At 62.0% G+C, this 17,344-nt stretch overlaps 1 protein-coding gene across 3 annotated transcripts in view; it reads right to left on the bottom strand.

Annotated features, from left to right (window-relative positions):
* CACNA1S (calcium voltage-gated channel subunit alpha1 S) overlaps nt 1-17,344 on the bottom strand; it is a 62,342-nt gene that overhangs the window by 8,702 nt on the left and 36,296 nt on the right. For 2 of the 3 annotated variants that reach the window (XM_082391089.1, XM_082391090.1), the window contains exons 20-33: nt 16,144-16,250; nt 15,638-15,725; nt 15,273-15,380; nt 13,104-13,156; nt 12,744-12,890; nt 12,148-12,349; nt 11,586-11,744; nt 10,183-10,293; nt 9,343-9,426; nt 3,178-3,234; nt 2,257-2,385; nt 2,025-2,090; nt 1,257-1,348; nt 505-664 (exon numbers count right to left, since the gene is read on the bottom strand). In XM_082391089.1, coding sequence (XP_082247215.1) covers nt 505-664; nt 1,257-1,348; nt 2,025-2,090; nt 2,257-2,385; nt 3,178-3,234; nt 9,343-9,426; nt 10,183-10,293; nt 11,586-11,744; nt 12,148-12,349; nt 12,744-12,890; nt 13,104-13,156; nt 15,273-15,380; nt 15,638-15,725; nt 16,144-16,250 — 1,563 coding nt within the window. The remainder of the gene's footprint in view (nt 1-504; nt 665-1,256; nt 1,349-2,024; nt 2,091-2,256; nt 2,386-3,177; nt 3,235-9,342; nt 9,427-10,182; nt 10,294-11,585; nt 11,745-12,147; nt 12,350-12,743; nt 12,891-13,103; nt 13,157-15,272; nt 15,381-15,637; nt 15,726-16,143; nt 16,251-17,344) is intronic. The other variant, XM_082391091.1, reaches the window with a different exon arrangement.

Here is a 17,344-nt window from a genome sequence, read left to right as displayed (position 1 = left end):
GGCTGGGGGGCTCTGTGTCTCCCACGAGTGCAGACAGCAGCCTTGGAGCCTCAAAGCCACCTGTGCTCTGTTTCCGAGCCCACTGCCACCTCCTTCGGGACCTTGTTTCCGGAGTCTCAGCCTCCTCACTTGGGGGCAACTGCCTCTTCCAAGGAAGAGAGAGGGGCGAAAGGCTTTACTGGAATTTACTGGCTTCACTGGAATAGACTTTACTCTGTTTTAGGGTAGAACCTCACTAAATTCTTTTGATTACTAATCGCTAACAACAACAGCAAAAAAGGGCCAAGCTTTTAGCGACTCCTCTGGAGCACGCAAACGCACTCAGAACACGAAGCCACACCCAGGATGACCAGAACAGGGACACCCTAGCCAGAGTCCCGTCTCCTGGGTCCCTGAGCTAGGTCCCTGGAGAGACAGAGGCGACGGGAGGCGGTGGGGGGGGGGGGCGTCACCCTGCCTCAGTGCCTCTCTCGGCAGCCCGGCCGCCCCGCCCTCGGGCCTCACCAGGAAGGCACAGAGCATGTAGAAGCTGATGAAGTAGTAGTAGGCGAAGTCGGTGCCACAGGTGCGCTCCTCCCCCGGGGCGTAGTCCGACTCGGGGTCGCACAGCTGACCATAGCTGCAGGCCAGCAGGATCTCCTGCCACGCCTCACCCGTGGCACACCTGGAAGGCAGGGCGCCGTGGGCCTCTCACTCGGGGCAGCGGCGGAGAGCAGGGCGTCGGGGGGTGCAGGCCGGGCGCCCCTCAGGACCCCAGGTTCAAGTGTCACCCAGTGTGAGCCAGGCCCCACTGACCCCCTGTGCTGCATGCCTTCCCCCCCAACTCTACCCCTCGTGGGGCGCCACAGGCAGGAACTGAACAAAGAAAGGGGGCTTCTTGGACAGAGGGGCAAAATCAGTCCAGGACTCAAGTCACCGCTGGGGCAGCAAGAGAGCAAGAGAGCTGACCCGGGGTCGGCGAGGCCTCACCCTCCCTCCAAGGGACATTCGAGCTCCGCCTCCCGCCTCAGTGCATGAGGGTGGGGGGATCTGCAGGACCCCACTCAGGACCGGCTGCCTCCTTTTCGAGCCCCAGGGCACAGTGAAGACGAGGGCCACTCGTGCAAAAACGATTTAAACAGTGGCTCTGGCTGTAGGGGGGTGAGCATCCGAAAAGGACAGCAGAGCCTTGGCGCTTCGGCGCGCGGGCCCCCACACGTGAAGCCAGCCTGCCCCCGCGGACCAGAGGAGGGGTGGGGACAGCAGGGGCCTCTTGCCTGAAGAGCAGCAGCACGGCCTGGGGGAAGGTCTGGAAGTTGTTGTTCCGGTTGATCTGGGTCCCGTCCACCAGGGCAATCTTCCCGAGCATCTGCAGATCAGGAAGCACGGGAGGGTGGCACCCGCATAGGTCTCCCCCAGCCCATCTCCCGCTGCCCCTACTTCCTCCAAATCCCCTCCACTTCAGGCCCCGTCAGACCTGAAGCCGGACGAACTGGGCTGCAGTTGGCCCTTGAGCATCGCAGGGGTATAACTCTACAGACAGCCCTTGGGCCCTCCATATCCGGGGTTCCGCATCCACGGATTCAAACAACCGCAAATCGTGTGGTACCGTAGTACGTATTTACCCAAAAAATCGCGTATACGTGGACACGCGCAGTTGAAACCTGTGTTGTTCAAGGGTCACCTGTATTATCAAGGTTGGGTGATGGTCTTCCCCTCGAGCCAAAGAAATCTGGGGGGGGGGTGGGTGGGCCAGTTTTCCTAACCAAAAGCTAGTCAGTCAATGTAGGGAGCGCCCCGCTGAGACCACCTGAACCTCCGATGGGGCCTTGGAGAGCAATCTGGCCCTTGTCCGTCTGCCCACAAAGCCTCCCCGCCTCCACGCCCCGCGCTGCTTCTGCCTGACTAACGCTGCGCCGTCGGGGGACCACCTCCTTCTCTGGTCCTGCAGCTGAGCCCAGGGCTGCCAGGAGGCCGGGCGGGGGAAGGGTCCAGCCTGCACGCACGCCGGCCCGGCCTCCGGAGGCTCTCCTCCCGCCCCTCACCTGCATGCCGATGACGGCGTAGATAAAGAAGAGCATGACGATGAGCAGAGCCACGTAGGGCAGGGCCTGCGGGCGACGACGGAGGCTTAGCGCGCGGGGCTCCGCCGCCTGCCCCGCACCCGCAGCCCTGCCCTCCCTTCGTTCACGTTCACCGGGGCCCCGCGGCCTGGGCGGCACGGACGTCCCCGCGGCCCCTGCGCAGCAAAGCCCGGGGGTGGGCGGGGCCGCACACCTGGAAGGACTTGATGAAGGTCCAGAGCAGCGTGCGCACGCCCTCCGCGCGGCTCAGCAGCTTGATCAGCCTCATGACGCGGAACAGGCGGAAGAAGGCGCTGGAGATGCGGGCGCTCTCGTCGGGGTCCTGCGGGGCGCAGCCCCAGGATCAGTGCGGGGCGGGGGCAGGGGGTGAGGGCAGGCAGGCGGGGCGGGGCGGGGCAGAGTGTGCGGTACGAGTCGTGGTGGGGGGACTCCCAGCCCGCCCCGCGGCCCCTGCTGAGCACTCGTGCTGGCCCTCCGGGGGCTCAGGGCCCCGGGCCTGCTCCGCTGGTGGTGACGCGGGCTGGGCGCCAAGCAGTGCGCTGAGCGGACAGCGATTCTGCCCCCGGGGGAGGGGGAGGCGGCGGCCAGGCCCCGAGCTGCCACTCAGCCGAGGACCCTGGCAGCTCTCCCGCCCCTCCCCTAGTGTCCACCCAGTGCCAAGTCTCCCAGAAGCTCAGCTGCTCTGCGGCCATCAATTCAGTGGCCACAGCCTGCCCCGCACAGGGCTGTCCCAAGCCGGGAGGCCTCTGCCCACGTGCCAGCCTTAGACACTGGATGACTCCGGCCGGGGAGAGCCCCCTGCCCGGCGTCCCGTGTCCCCACAGGCTTGGCGCTGGTGACCTGTCACTAAGGTTGTGTGTCATCCCGTTCTCTCTGGCTGTTCCCATCAGCACAGAGGCCCTGTTTCCCAGGGCTCCGAGAAAGCTACTGCATCCATGCACATTCTCGTAGCACAGAGCTCCCACCCGTCCCCACCCGGGCCTTCTGGGGCCTGCCTGGGGCAGGGGGCCCTGAGTGCGTCTGCCCCAAGCAGCGCAGCGGCCAGGCCCGAGCATGCACACGGCAGGGCAGAGCTGGCGGGCGAGCCCTGCAGGCTCATGCAGCCTGGAATTACAACGTTCCCGCAGCTGCCACCCAGGCAATACAGTCCCCCGCTGGAGGCCAGGAAAGTCTGTGGAGAGAGAGAGGAGGGGGTGGGGGGAGGAGAGAGAGGAGGGACACGGTGGGAGGGAGGTGAGCAGAGGCGTCAGAGAGGACAGACCACATAAGAGTTAAAGAGAGAACAAGGCGGAGAGGCGGGGGGGGGGGGGGGGGGGGGGCGTTAGAGACCCCTAGTGGCTGCCGGTCAGGGTCGGGCGGGTGGGTGTTGAGGACGAAGCTGTGGGGACAGTGAGGCCACAGGCTGGGGGCAAGGGAGCAAGGAGAGGAGGGAAGACCGAAGACGGGCAGGTCCCTTCTCGCCTCCAAGATGCGACCTGTGTGTCTGGGGTCTGTGATGCTGGGGCCGTATGGGGGGCGGCACGCGGGAAAGTACCTGCTCATGGTCACAAGGGGAGTCACACCCCTGTCTCCTGAGTCCAGGGGTGCTGGCCAGCTCCCTTGTGCTGCTGAGGCCCTCACCGGGGTCCCATCCTCTGTGGCAAAGGCCCTCTGGGGGAGTCTGAGACCCCCCAGCAGATGCATCTCTGCCCACACCCCCCCAGCCCCCCACCTGGAAGCAGGACCTAGGCTTCCATATCAGGGCCAGGGTCTTAAAGGGTGGGCACGGGGTGCGGGGAGCAGCCTTTATTCCTGTTTACTCTGAGCTCCTCCCTTGGGCCACATTTCAGGAGAAGCCCTGTTTCTGGAGTCCTGGGATGGGGAATCATTGCTTTATCTCCTAATTACTTGTGGGGGGGACTGGTTCCCAGTATGCTATTTCCCCACCAAGCAGCATTCTCCAGGGCAGCTTTCACCTGGAACACTGGTTCTCAGCCCAGGCTGGGCATCAGAATGCTGGGTCCCCACCCCGGCCGACTGAGTCAGCTCCTGGGGCCTGGGCCTGGCTTCCGGGTGTAAATGCACCCCGGGTGATTTCACATGCAGCCGGGGGTGACAAGCCACGTTCCAGACCTGTGCGGCCAACATGGTACCGCCAGCCACACGTGGCTCTTTGGGTTACAGTGAAAATTACATAGACTTAGAAATTCATCTCCTCAGTTGCACTGGCCACGTTTCAAGTGACCAGTAGACACGTGCGGCTCGTGGCTACTGCACTGGACAGAGCAGAGCCGGGATTGCGGAGAGTGCTGACGGATGGTGCCGCCCTGGTCTGCTCCCCGGTTTATACGGCAGGAATATAAATCAGTACTTTAATTCAAAGTCTTAACGTGACTTCAAGCAAACAGTCCTGGTTAGGGGCATCTGCTGTCCCTAAAAACCAAAAGGTGACCAACGACGCCCTCGGCCCTCCTGCACCAAAGAAACTGCTCTGATTTACCCCAGACTCCCCGGCACAGACCTCAAAACTCCAAGAAGTAAGTTGTAATTTGAGCTGAGACTGCGCTGGTGAGAAGTGCTGCTCTCAGACCCTGGGGCCTTTGGGGGGCTATTTCCCAGCAGGTGCCCTAGTTTGCCCAGAACGCAGCCTGACCCCCTCGGCCCCGCCCCCTCCGGACCTGCTTGGATACAGGATGCTCTTCCCCACGCCCCTCCTCCCAGCTGCCCCTGGCAGGCACTCTGGGTGGGGGTGGGGGGAGGGGAATGCCTTGTGACTTCAACCTCTGGCTCCCGGATCTGCCCCTCCCTGTCCCCTGCTCCCCTCCTTCACCCGGCAGCCACCTCAGCTTCAGATCCTCAGCGAGGCCACCCTGGAGGGCTCCGCCTCTGGGATCCTGACCTCTGGCAGAACCCCCCGCCCACGCCCTGCTGGTTTTCATCCCACCCCCAGGCCTCATCCCCTCCGCCCCTCCTGGGCCAGCTCCTGGGCTCACATACTGGCTACTTGTACTGAGACCCAACGAGCCGGCCCTCAAGGCCACAACGATCCTGGTATCTGACCCCTTGTTCCAGGCCTCAGGGCTGCCAAGCATGACCCCAGAGAGCAACTGGGCAGTCGCCACCATCCCCGTCCCCCTGCCCAGACTCAGACCCCTGCCTCCTGGCCGTGTGGCAGCCCCATCAGCTTCCTGCGGTGGGTTCATGACAGCAGCTGTCCCTCAGAGGCAAGTCACACTGTCACACCCACCGCCCTCCCTCCCCGAGGACTCTGCCTGCTCCTCAGATGCCCTCGCGGCACCCAGCGTGGACGCCGCCTGCCCTCCTCCCCCACACCCTGCCCCCTTTCACACTTTGCATTTCTCACGGCTTCTGTCTTACACTCATCTTTTCCCAGGGCTCTGAATCGCATCCTTTTCTACCTCCTGTGAGACCCTAACAGTTTCCTCAGCGGTCTCTTCCCTCCTCCATGCTGGCTCCACCCACAGCCTCCGTTTCCTCAAAATGAATGGGAGAAAATATTTGCAAACGAAGCAACTGACAAAGGATTAATCTCCAAAATATACAGGCAGCTCATGCAGCTCAATAGCAAAAAAACAACCCAATCCAAAAATGGGCAGAAGATCTAAATAGATATTTCTCCAAAGAAGATATACAGATGGCCAACAAACACATGAAAGGATGCTCTACATCACTAATCATTAGAGAAATGCAAATCAAAACTACAGTGAGGGGGCTTCCCTGGTGGCGCAGTGGTTAAGAATCCGCCTGCCAATGCAAGGGGCACGGGTTCGAGCCCTGGCCCGGGAAGATCCCACATGCTGCGGAGCAACTAAGCCCGTGCGCCACAACTACTGAGTCCACGTGCCACAACTACTGAAGCCTGCGCGCCTAGAGCCCGTGCTCTGCAACAAGAGAAGTCACAACAATGAGAAGCCCGCGCACTGCAACAAAGAGTAGCCCCTGCTCACTGCAACTGGAGAAAGCCTGCACGCAGCAACAAAGACCCAACACAGCCAAAAATTAAAAAAAAAAAAAAAAAAAAACAAAACAAACTACAATGAGGTATCACCTGACACCGGTCACAATGGCCGTCATCAAAAAATCTACAAACAGTAAATGCTGGAGAGGGTGTGGAGAAAAGGGAACCCTCTTGCACTGTGGTGGGAATGTAAATTGATACAGCCACTATGGAGAACAGTATGGAGGTTCCTTAAAAAACTAAAAATAGAACTACCATTCGACCCAGCAATCCCACTACTGGGCATATATTCTGAGAAAAACATAATTCAAAAAGAGTCATGTACCCCAATGTTCATTGCAGCTCTATTTACAATAGCCAGGACATGGAAGCAACGTAAGTGTCCATCGACAGATGAATGGATAAAGAAGATGTGGCACATATATACAATGGAATATCACTCAGCCATAAAAAGAAACGAAATTGAGTTATTTGTAGTGAGGTGGATGGACCTAGAGTCTGTCATACAGAGTGAAGTAAGTCAGAAAGAGAAAAACAAATACCGTATGCTAACACATATATATGGAACCTTAAAAAAAAATTAAAATAAAAAAATGGTTCTGAAGAATCTAGGGGCAGGACAGAAATAAAGACGCAGATGTAGAGAATGGACTTGAGGACACAGGGAGGGGGAAGGGTAAGCTGGGACGAAGGGAGAGAGTGGCATGGATATATATACACTACCAAATGTAAAATAGATAGCTAGTGGGAAGCAGCCGCATAGCACAGGGAGATCAGCTCGGTGCTTTGTGACCACCTAGAGGGGTGGGATAGGGAGGGTGGGAGGGAGACGCAAGAGGGAGGAGATATGGGGATATATGTTTACGTATAGCTGATTTACTTTGTTATAAAGCAGAAGCTAACACACCATTGTAAAGCAATTATACTCCAATAAAGATGTTAAAAAAGAAAAAAAATGAAGGGGGTCTGCTGCCCTCTAGTAACCGCCTCCCCGCAGACTACGGTGAAGCTGTTTCCTGAACTGGCCGCCTTGATTTCCTGGCCCTGCAGCCCCTGCTCCATCCTTGTAACTGGCTCCAGTCCCCCAGTCTGCTGTCTGTCACCCCGCAGCTCACGGATGGCTCTCTGGTCCCAAGCCCCGTGGCCTTGCCAGCTGGAAGGCTGCGGAACCTCAACCCCCCAGCCTTCGGCCACCCCCTCCCTTCCTTGATGGGGCGGCTGCCACATTCTGGAGTCAGTGAGCCTCGGTTCCTGGCCTGCGTTTCCAATGACGCGCCGCTCGTCTGCACGCGCACACCAGCACCCAACCCCCAGCACCAGGGCAGAATCGTGGAGGTGGTCCCCCATCCTTCTTCTCCTCGAGATACTGAGTCTCCTCGATGCCTTCCTTCCCGGGGCCCTGGGCGGCACTCAACTCGTCCCACTGCACCTCCCAGAGCCGTGAGCTCTCCTGCTCGTCCTCACGTCCACCCCGACTCTCCCGGAACCCCTTCTGCTCCGGGGATGAACTGCCGTTCCCAGAGCCAGCCCTCCCCGGGACACAGGGTCTCCTGCCCTCTCACCCAAGGGCTTAGCTCCTGCAGTCGCCCCTGTACTGCCTGATTCTCCCATGAGCCCAGGATGTGCTCTAATTTCTCCCATTTTCAAGAAAACTCTCCTAGGCTCCACGCTCTCCTCCACCTTCTAAGCCATTTCTCTTGGTAGCAAAAAGAGAGAACTCTCCAGGCTCACAGCCTGCCCTGCCTCTCGTCAGCCCACTCCAGCCGGGCGTTCTTTCCCGAGAGTCCCATGAGACGGTCCGGCCAAGCTCCCGGGAGGGACAACACCGGGCGCGGCCTCTGGACCTTCGCTCTCTAAATACCCTCTTCTCTCCGTGGCTGGTCTCACCCCCTCCCACGACTCTAAATGCCAGTTCCTCCAGTAGTCTCCGATTTAGATCTCCAGCCTGACCAGCCTCTGCGCGCCAGGCTCGTAAATCCAAGCCTGCTGCAGTGTCTCCATCCGGATGCCCTGCGAGCGTCCTGAGTTGTCACCCCCCAAGCGGGACTCTTGGTTTCCGCCCCACACCTGCTCCTCTGGGAGTTGGCACATCCCAGTAAATGGAAGTTCAGTTTCTTGGGCAAAATCCTTGTAGTCACCGTTGATTAGTTTTCCTCTCACCCTGAATCAAGTTCATCAGCAAATACTATCCGCTCAGTGCTCCAAGCAGATCCAGTGGCTGGCTACTTCTCCCCTCCTGACCGCCCCCCGGGTGGCCTTTAGTGTCCCCTACAGCTTGCTTTCAGCACAGCAGCCCAAGGGATCCTCTGAGAACGGAGGTCAGAGCGGGTGTAAACGCCTCCGGGGCTCTCATCTCCCCCCAGAACAGAGCCCAGGATCAGAAGCGTGGCTCTGCAGGGCCCACGTGATCCGGGCCCCGCCCTCTCTCTGAGCTCACCTCACCGCTCACTCCTCACCCCAGCCGCCAGGCCTCCTGCTGGTCGTCAGAGGCGCCCACATGCTCCTAGCTCCCTGCCCAGGCCTGCGCACTCCCCACCTCACCCCCCACCCCGCGCGGCCCACCCTGTGCTTCATGCAGGGCTGTGCTCAGTACCACCTGCCATCACCTCCCACTCCCTTCACTCGAAGGCTCCACCTGCTTGATTTTTCTTCATCACACGCGCTGGCCACACCGGCCCCGCGACAGATTCATTTTCACTGTCCGTTCGCTCCCCCGCCCCGCCCCGTGCTCTTGTTCCTTGCTGTACCTCTAGCCTGTGGGAGGCGCTCAGTATTTGAGGAGTAGGTGAAGGACCGCCTCCCGAACTGTGCCCCCTGCTTGTAGTCGCTCTCACCTCCTGCCCTTGGCCTCCAGGGTAACGTTTTAGAAGTGTAGCTTTCATCCTTCCACGGCCCTGTTCAGAGACCTCCAGCGGCGCCCACACTGCCGGCTGCACAAGGTCTGCACGCTCGCGTGCTTCTACTAACCGACCTCTCCGCGCGCCCCAAACCTTCTGTTCATTCGGCTCCCTCCTGCGCCCTTCCGGCAGCAGCCCTGCCTGTGCTGCTTGCTCCCACCTCCCTTTCCTTCAGGAACCCCTTCAGATGGCGCCACCTCCATGAAGCCTTCCCTGACCACGCCACCCAGGGACGACCTCTCCCTTCCACTGTGGCGCTTGCCGTGGGCCGCCTGGCACACTCATTGTGCCTGGAATCTGAGGTGTCTGTCTGCTCTACAGGATTTGTAACCCGGGGTGACGGGCTGCACACGCAGCGGGTACCCCGCAAGGGTCTGTGGCCTCAGCCCCACCCCAGCAATGGCTGTGCCCGCCCGGTACTCACGTCAATCTCACTGAGGATGACGTCGATGATGCTGCCGATGACAATCAGGAAGTCAAACACATTCCAGGGGTCCCCAAAATAGCCCTGGGGGGAGGGGCCCGGGGTGAGCTGTGGAGGGGAGGGGCTGGGGTCCCCAAAATAGCCCTGGGGGGAGGGGCCCGGGGTGAGCTGTGGAGGGGAGGGGCTGGGGTCCCCAAAATAGCCCTGGGGGAGGGGCCCGGGGTGAGCTGTGGAGGGGAGGGGCTGGGGTCCCCAAAATAGCCCTCGGGGAGGGGCCCGGGGTGAGCTGTGGAGGGGAGGGGCTCAGAGGCCAGCAGAGTGCAGTGGTCCCTGTCCGGGGTATGCAGAACTGCAGGGCCAGGCAGGGCTGGGCCAAGATGCCACTTCCCATGGGTGTTCCAGGGCCCCACCCACCCCCGCTCCCCTCCCTCCAGAGCATAAAGTGGTCCAAGGGGAGGGCAGTGTGCCTGGGAACTCAGGACTTGGGGTCCTGGTCCGCACGGGGAAGCCCTTCATCCCCCGCTTGAAGCCCAGTCTGGTCTGGGCCTTGCAGGCAGACCTGACACGGGGGCCGGGGGTGGGCAGTGGACGTGGAACCCAGGACACAGCAGGATGCTCCCTGGCCCAGGGGCCGCTCTTCAGAGGCTTAAGGGAAAGGGGGCCACAAGACAGGCTCAAAGAAGGGGCGGGGGAGGGGCGGCCACATCTAGTCCTGCCGGCCAGTAGCGGCCTGCCCACCCCGGGCTGAGCAGGGCGGGAGCAGACATGCCGAGGGAGGGCGTCCTGCAGGACGAGGCCGTGAGGGCTCCACGGGAAGGCTCATCCTGCTGCAGGACTCACCCTGGCCTTGAACGCCATGAGCTTGAGGATCATCTCCAGCGTGAAGATGGTGGTGAAGGCCACGTTGACGATGTCTGAGATGTGGTTCATCTGCTCTGACTGGCTGTAGTGCTGCGGAGGCCCAGGGAGGAGCTGGGGGCCGGCTCTGCCCCTTGCGGAGACACCCCCAGAGCCCTGCTTTCTTCTGCGGGGCCCCTGCCCACCTTCCTTTAACCTCAGAAAACCAGAGCCCGCTCTGGCAATGTGCAGAATCCTACCAGGCCTACGGCCACGCCCTGTCCCCTCGAAGGACCATGAGGGGAGGAGGAGGGGGCCGACCCTGGTCGCGTGAGCAGGGCTATCCACACACATCTGTTCCTGGAGGCCAGGAGGGAGGCCCCCCAGCAGGGCTCTGTGAGCAGCTCCCCGAGCCGTTTGGGTGCAGGACCAGGAGGGCAGACCCCTGGTTCTAGGTGGGACCGCCACCCCCTGCAGGTGGCACCTGAGATCACCAGGCGCCCGTGCCTGCAAGCTACCCCGGGACACCGAGGCAGCCCCAAGCAGCACTCTCGGCCGCCTCGAGCCTCCCCTGTGACCCTCCTGAAATCGATGTCCTTGTAACATTTCCCAGGAATCTCTCACCCTTTTTAAAATAAAGTTGACACGACCCCACTTCCTCCACAAAACCTTCCCAGGTAGTAGAAGGATCTGGCGTCTCCCCTGCCCCACCCCGTCTTGGCAGGGCTGACTGATTCTGCTGCCCAGCTCAGGCCCCACGTGAGCCGTGGCTCGTGAGCCCCTGTCCGCTCTGGGCCCGCTGGCTCCGTGACTCCCTTCCCAGACCCTCCCCACCGGCAACGCGTGGTCGTGTCGTTGCCAGTGGCTGGGGCTCCGGGGCCGGGGACCCTCGCTGTGTGATGCCATTTATGCGGGGCGTTAGGGATCAGCTGCTTGATTAAGGCTTGATAACGCCGCTGCTGATTATGACTTGTCTGTGAAGTGTGCGCGTCTCCTCAGAGACACCTGTTCCCTGAATATTACATCCCCTTTTCTTGGGACTGGAGCTGACATTGCAGCCATCTGCAGCACCCGGATGTGCAACAGCAGGAGGAGAACAGAGAAGGCGCTTCGTGCTTCCCACACAGCCCCACCCTCCCGCGCAGCCGTCTCCTGGTTCCAGAGCAGCCACAGCCGTGTGTGCCCTTGAATTACGGCCCTAGTGAACCGCTGGGTGCCTGGCACCCGGGCCTGCGTCCAGTTCACCCCCTGCCCCACGTGGCACCTCAGCACAGTGCCTGGCACAGAGCAGGTGCCAGGAAGAGTCTGCCGGGGGCAGTCAGCCTGGAGCCCCGCTCCCCCTGCCCTGCCCAGGCCCCGGCCCGGTGGGCGCTGGTCTCGGGGGGCCTGGTCCCCGGGGGCCTTACCTGCATGCCCAGGCAGATGGTGTTGAGCATGATGAGGGCGAACATGAGGTACTCGAAGTAGGAAGAGGTGACGATGTACCACACCTGGTACTGGTACGGGTTTTTGGGGATGTAGCACCTCAGGGGGCGGGCCTTCAGGGCGTACTGCACGCACTGGCGCTGAGACAGGACACGATGGGCAGGTCAGTACCCAGGGCCGCCCCCCCCCACCGCCACGTCCACGCCCACAGGCTGGAGGGGCCCTGCATTCAGCAGGCCAAGGGCAGCTGTGGCCAAGGGCCTCTGCTGGGCTGTTGAGGGGAAGAGTTCCACTGGGCCGGGGTTCCCCTGGAACCATCACAGCCCATTTCTAGCACGGCTCTCACCCAGCCCAGGGGCTCTGGGCATCACGACGGGTCCGCAGGAGACCCCACCCGACCACCGTGCGCTGCTTCAGGTGGGAGATGGGTCGGAGGTGGGTCTGGGATCAGCCCCTGCCCACGGGCCCTTTCCCTGCCCTGAGCCCCGGCCCGGTGGGTGGGGGGTCTGGTGGGCGGGGGGCCCGGAGCAGGGGGCCCGGCACCTGATTCTTGTCCAGCTCGCAGTTCTTGTACTCGGTCTCCCCCTGCTCCTGGAAGGTGACGATGACGAAGCCCACGAAGATGTTCATCATGAAGAAGGCGATGAGGATGATGTAGATGATGAAGAAGATGGCCATCTCCACGCGGTTGTTGTACACGGGGCCCTTGTCCTCCTCGTGAGAGTCAATGGCCCTGTACAGCAGCCTGGGGTGGGCAGAGGACAGAGGTGTGCCGGGCGGGGCGGTGAGGCAGAGCCAGGCCGGGAAGGGCGGGCTTGGTCCTCCCGGCCGTGGGGAGCCAGGGGGGGCCTCTGGACAGTCACGCGAGGGGGGAGAAGGTAGGGCCCTGCCCAGAAAGGCTGAGCAGGTGGAAGGGGCCTGCCTTCCATCCTCCACGGGGTGCCCTGACTCCCCGCAATCACTCGGGCGGAGAGGCCCACACTGTGCCACCCCTGGTCGGGCTGTCTCTGGAGTGAGCGGTCAGCACCCCAGTCCCGAGCACACACCGCGGGAGCCAGGGTGGCTTGCTGCAGGAGCACGGGTGGCTCCCAGGCCCTCCCCGGCCTCTGGCCGCGTCGCCGGGCCCCGCCCTCACTCACTCAGGCCACCCCTCGAAGGTGGACACCGTGAAGAGTGACATCATGGCCGAGAGCACGTTGTCGAAGTGGAAGTTGCTGTGTGTCCACTGGCGGGGGCGCAGCTCCATCTGCGTGGGGTCCCCGTCCTTGTACACATAGTAGTAGCCCCTGAGGCGGGAGGCGCGGTCACCGCACTGTGCTCGCGGGTCCCCCTCCACGTCCGCTGGGCCCCGGGCGGTGAGTGTGGGGGAGGAGGGCAGGTCTGGACCGGGGACCCCTCCCGAGGTCACTCGAGGAAGGGGCTTCTGTGAGCCTGAGGGGCTCAGTTTCCCAGTCCCCCCCGCGGAAGGGCCACCCTGCCCCCCCTGCCCCCCCGCACACCTGCACTCCTCCTCTGTCATCTTGGACAAGTCATTGCAGCTGAAGAACTTCCCCTGCATCCAGGAGGGAGGGAGGGAGACAGGTTGTCATGGAGACAGGATGGAAAGATGGGGTGGAAGGGAGGAGGGAAGGCAGGGCCTGAGGGCAGCCTAACCGTGGGGGCAGGGCCCCAGGATAGTCTCCATCAGGTCACTGCTCCCTCAGCCACCCGTGGGCTACCCGCCAGGCAGACAGCTGTGAGGCTGGGAGCCAGCCCCGCAGACGATGAGCTTTGCTGAGTGCCCCAGGCTGGGCCTGAAGAAGGGAGGTGTGGTGCCAGCTTGGCCTCTGCTTCCCGCTCAGGAGCCCCTGCCCCTGCCCGCACTGCTAGGGCTTCCCATCGTGGAGCAAGAAGAGGGGCTGCCCCACCTCCCCACCGTCCTTCCCAGGCCCTGGGGCGGTGCAGGGATGGAGCCCAGCTGGGCCCGGATGACACATCTTATCTCAAAATTGAGCAGGGGTCCCGGCACGCCCGCTCCCCCAAGGCTGAGTAGGGGAGCTCTGTGATCCCCTCTGCTGACTGCAGCCCAAGCAGTTTCTCCTTTGATTTACATCACATATTGGGCGCCCACGGAAGATTTTGTTTCAACAAAAGGAGTTGATTGCTAGGTCTGACTGTGGCTAAATTAAGTTTGAATCCATAGATGCTGGTCTGGGTCCCTCAAAGTTCGGGAGAGGTAAATGCCTTGGCCAGGGACACAGGAGCAGCTGAAGGCACGGCCACCCTGTCACTGCAGGCTCTTGTCGTCCCTATCACCTCCCCCTAATGTCACGGAGCAGAGGGTGAAGGTGAGGCAGGGGACGTTGGGGCAGGAGCCGGCAGAGGACGCCGCTGCCACTGGGCAGGGTTTTGGGCACTTGAAACCAAACACCCAATCTAGTACGGAAAGCAGATATAGTACGGATACACGTGGCCAGTGCATTACCAGTGTGATGTAAATGCCACCTGTACCTGGCGTTTGACTACCATCTGGGCGGGAACTGGGGGTCTGTCGATGAGAGACTAACACACACAGGGGGTTGGGGGTGGGGGAGCAGCTGCTCGCTCATTCTTTCGGGGAGCACGTCTTGGGGGCCCGGATGGGTGCCAGGGTGAGGATGAGTCCTGCAGAGACTCTGCCTTGAGCGGGTCCCAGGGCCCCCAGGCTGCAGAGGCAGAGGCTGGGGATGGGGCGGGGGGCGGCCCTGGCTGGAGCTGTGGGATAGGGCCGAGTGCAGGCCACTGTAAGCACTAGGTTTGGCGGCTAAGCTGTCTCAGTCCAGACGCCCCTCCCGCCCCTCCAGGACAGAGACCAACAGGACCCGGTCCCCTATAGGTCCTCCGGGAGCCCCACCCTGATGGCCCTCCCCAAAGCCTGCCCCTGCCCATGGAGAGGGCCTTGTGGGGTTTGCTCCATGGCCGCCTCAAGCCCTAGCAGAGGCCCGGGCCCAGAGGAAGTGCTCCATAAGTGTTTGTTGAATGAATGAGTGATTGTAAGATGATGCCATTGTATGTGTAAGAATGACTGAGGTTACATAATCGTGACGGTGCTTTGCGGGTGGGAGCAGAGGGTCATGGAAGGAAGAGGGTCATGAATGTGGGTGGTGCCCTCAGGTGTCCGTGTCTGTGTCCTGCAGGTGATCTAAGAGCCAGAGGCATCCAGAGGTCGGCTGCACAGGAGAAGACGGCCTGTGGGGCTGATTGCCATGCGGGAACGAATAGCGGAGTTCTCCCAGGAAAGTGAGAACAGAAGCGGGGTGGCTCCCAGATGTGAAACGACGGACCCCCACCCGCGGAAGCTTGCGGGAGACACACCTGCTGGCGCAGGGGGTGCAGAGGCTGGGGCGGGCGTGTCCTGGAGGGGGTGGAGAGCATGACAGTGGGGTGGGTGCTGGCAGGCCCGGCAGGTGGGGGCCTTCATCGTGGAGAGCCAGCAAGACAGCAGGTGGCCCGCAGAGCCCCGGGGGCCAGGTGGGGCATCACCTAGGAACCAAACTCAGGCTCTCGACGGCATAGCCTTACCCCTATGCGTTCAGGACATCTGCCTTCACGGTCTGGGGCTCCCCTCGTTTAGAGGGAGACAGACCGGCTCTTGCCTCGGCCCAAGAGCTGGCACCGGAGCTGGGGGAGTGAGGGCAGGAGGGGCTCACCTTGAAGAGCTGGACGCCGATGCAGGCGAACATGAACTGCAGGAGGGTGGTGACCAGGACGATGTTCCCGATGGTGCGGATGGCCACGAACACGCACTGCACCACGTGCTGGGGAGGGAGGCCCGGTCGGCACCTCTCCCCATCCCCTTGCCGGCCCGTGCCAGCCGAGGGGCCCCCAGGGCGCAAGCTTAGTCGCCTCCCGGCTTGTTGGGGGCAGAGCGGGGCTCATGGGGGCACGGCTGCCCAGCCACACCCCACCCCCATTGGGCAGAGGGGCTGGGATGGGCCCGGCAATGGCCCGGCTGGCTGTCTGAGTGAGCCCTGGCAGCCCCGTTCTCCCCCGGGGTCCCGCCGGCCCCTCTCACCTTCAGCCCTTTGGCTCTGTTGATGGCCCGGAGCGGTCGGAGTACCCGCAGCACCCTCAGGATTTTCACCACGGAGATGGTGCTAGACCTGGGGGGCGGCCTGCTCAGCCCTCCGCCTGCCCCCAGCTCTCCGCACCCACGCCTGCCTCCCCCAGCTCCCCTTAAGCTCCGCCCCAGGATAGAGGCGCCTCCCGGCCCCTGGGCTGGTTTCCTCCAGGGCTGCCCACAGACCCTGTCTCTCCCATCAGACTGGAGCGCCCTGGGCACCGGGGCTGAGCTCCCCGTGGGGCTGTGGAGGGGACTCCCTGCTCCTGTCCGCATCCCCCCTGGTCTCCAGCACACGCTCTGCCCACCTAGCCTTGTCACTCAGTCCAGCTGGTGACAACCCAAGGGACCCCCCCCCCACCCTGGCCTGTGGTCCCGAGAGACCGTCCCCTTGTGGCTCAGTGCCCACCAACCAACAGCGGCTGAGCTGCCACTCTGGGGCCCCGGGTTGCCCCGCTCACTCGAGTCCTATGGAGATGAGGGACACGGCCACCACCACCAGGTCCAGGATGTTGAAGTAGTTGCGGCAGAAGGAGCCCTTGTGCAGGAAGGCCCCGTAGGCGGTCATCTGGGGAGAGAGGTGGCATCCTGGGTGGGGAGGACCCTGGGGGCACTCCTTGCTGGGTCCTCAGGGCATTGCCCTGTTCTCTGCACCCGCTTCTGGGAGCACTGACACCTCTCACGGGCAGCGAGGCCAAGGGAGCCCTGGGTCTCCTTCCTTACCCAGCCACAGGGAGATGCCCTGCCCTCTGCTCTGCAGAATAATACAATTCTTCCTCCTCCTCCTCCCTGGAAAGCATTTTAGGCGTGGTTGGGTCAGGCTGAACAGCCCGTCAAGGACTGAAGACCTTGCCCAGGCACCCACCCCTGCACGCGTGCTATATCTCAGCCCAGAAGGGCCACTTTCTCCTCTCTGAGCACATCCCAAACATCGCTGTACAATGCGTTTGCATTGTTTTGTCCTCCTTGACTGCCCCTGCTCTCTCTCTAATGAAGTCCTGCCCAATTTCAAGGCCTAACTCTAAAGTCACCACCTCCAGGAAGTCCTCCTGGACCTCAGGGTAGCCACCATCTCCCTCTGATCCATTCCTTTAATAATCGGGGCCCTGAAAGAAAGGACTGTGCTCACTTCATACTGCAGCCGGCTCTGGGCCTGCTCTCCCTTCACGGCTCCCCTCTCCCCTCCTGGTTCATGGAGGTGAAGGCTGGGGTTACGGGTTCCAGTCACAGATGGGAGGTCTCTGCCCCCAGACCCCATCCCCCACCAATGATGGTGTGAACCCAGTGTGTCCACCTTGAGAACGGGAGGGCAGCGGTGTGCTATGGACAAGGGGTGGGAGGGCCGTGAGAGGGCGGAGCTGCCAGAAACCCCACCCAGGGTGACAGCCACTTCTCTGGGATCCTGGGGGAGGCCTTTCAGTCGCTGGTAACAAAGGTCCGGGAACAGATCACAGCTTAGGCTAGTTGTGCCTTGACTGTGGAAGAACGTGCCCAAGGCTTCAGAGACACGCAGGGTGCTCTGCTGAGAGCCCCACAGGCCGCGGGTTGACTGTACCTCATGCCTCCACACCCCTACCTGCTTACCCACTCACACCAGCTCATGAGCTGAGACCATCCGGTCTCCTGGGTCCTGTGAATCTTTCCCTGCTGCTCTCCACCACC

This window comes from Balaenoptera borealis (assembly GCF_965194805.1).
Source record: "Balaenoptera borealis genome assembly, chromosome: 1".
Taxonomy (NCBI): Eukaryota; Metazoa; Chordata; class Mammalia; order Artiodactyla; family Balaenopteridae; genus Balaenoptera; species Balaenoptera borealis.
Note: the sequence above shows the minus strand (reverse complement) of the source record. Positions and strands in the feature narration are given on the sequence as shown.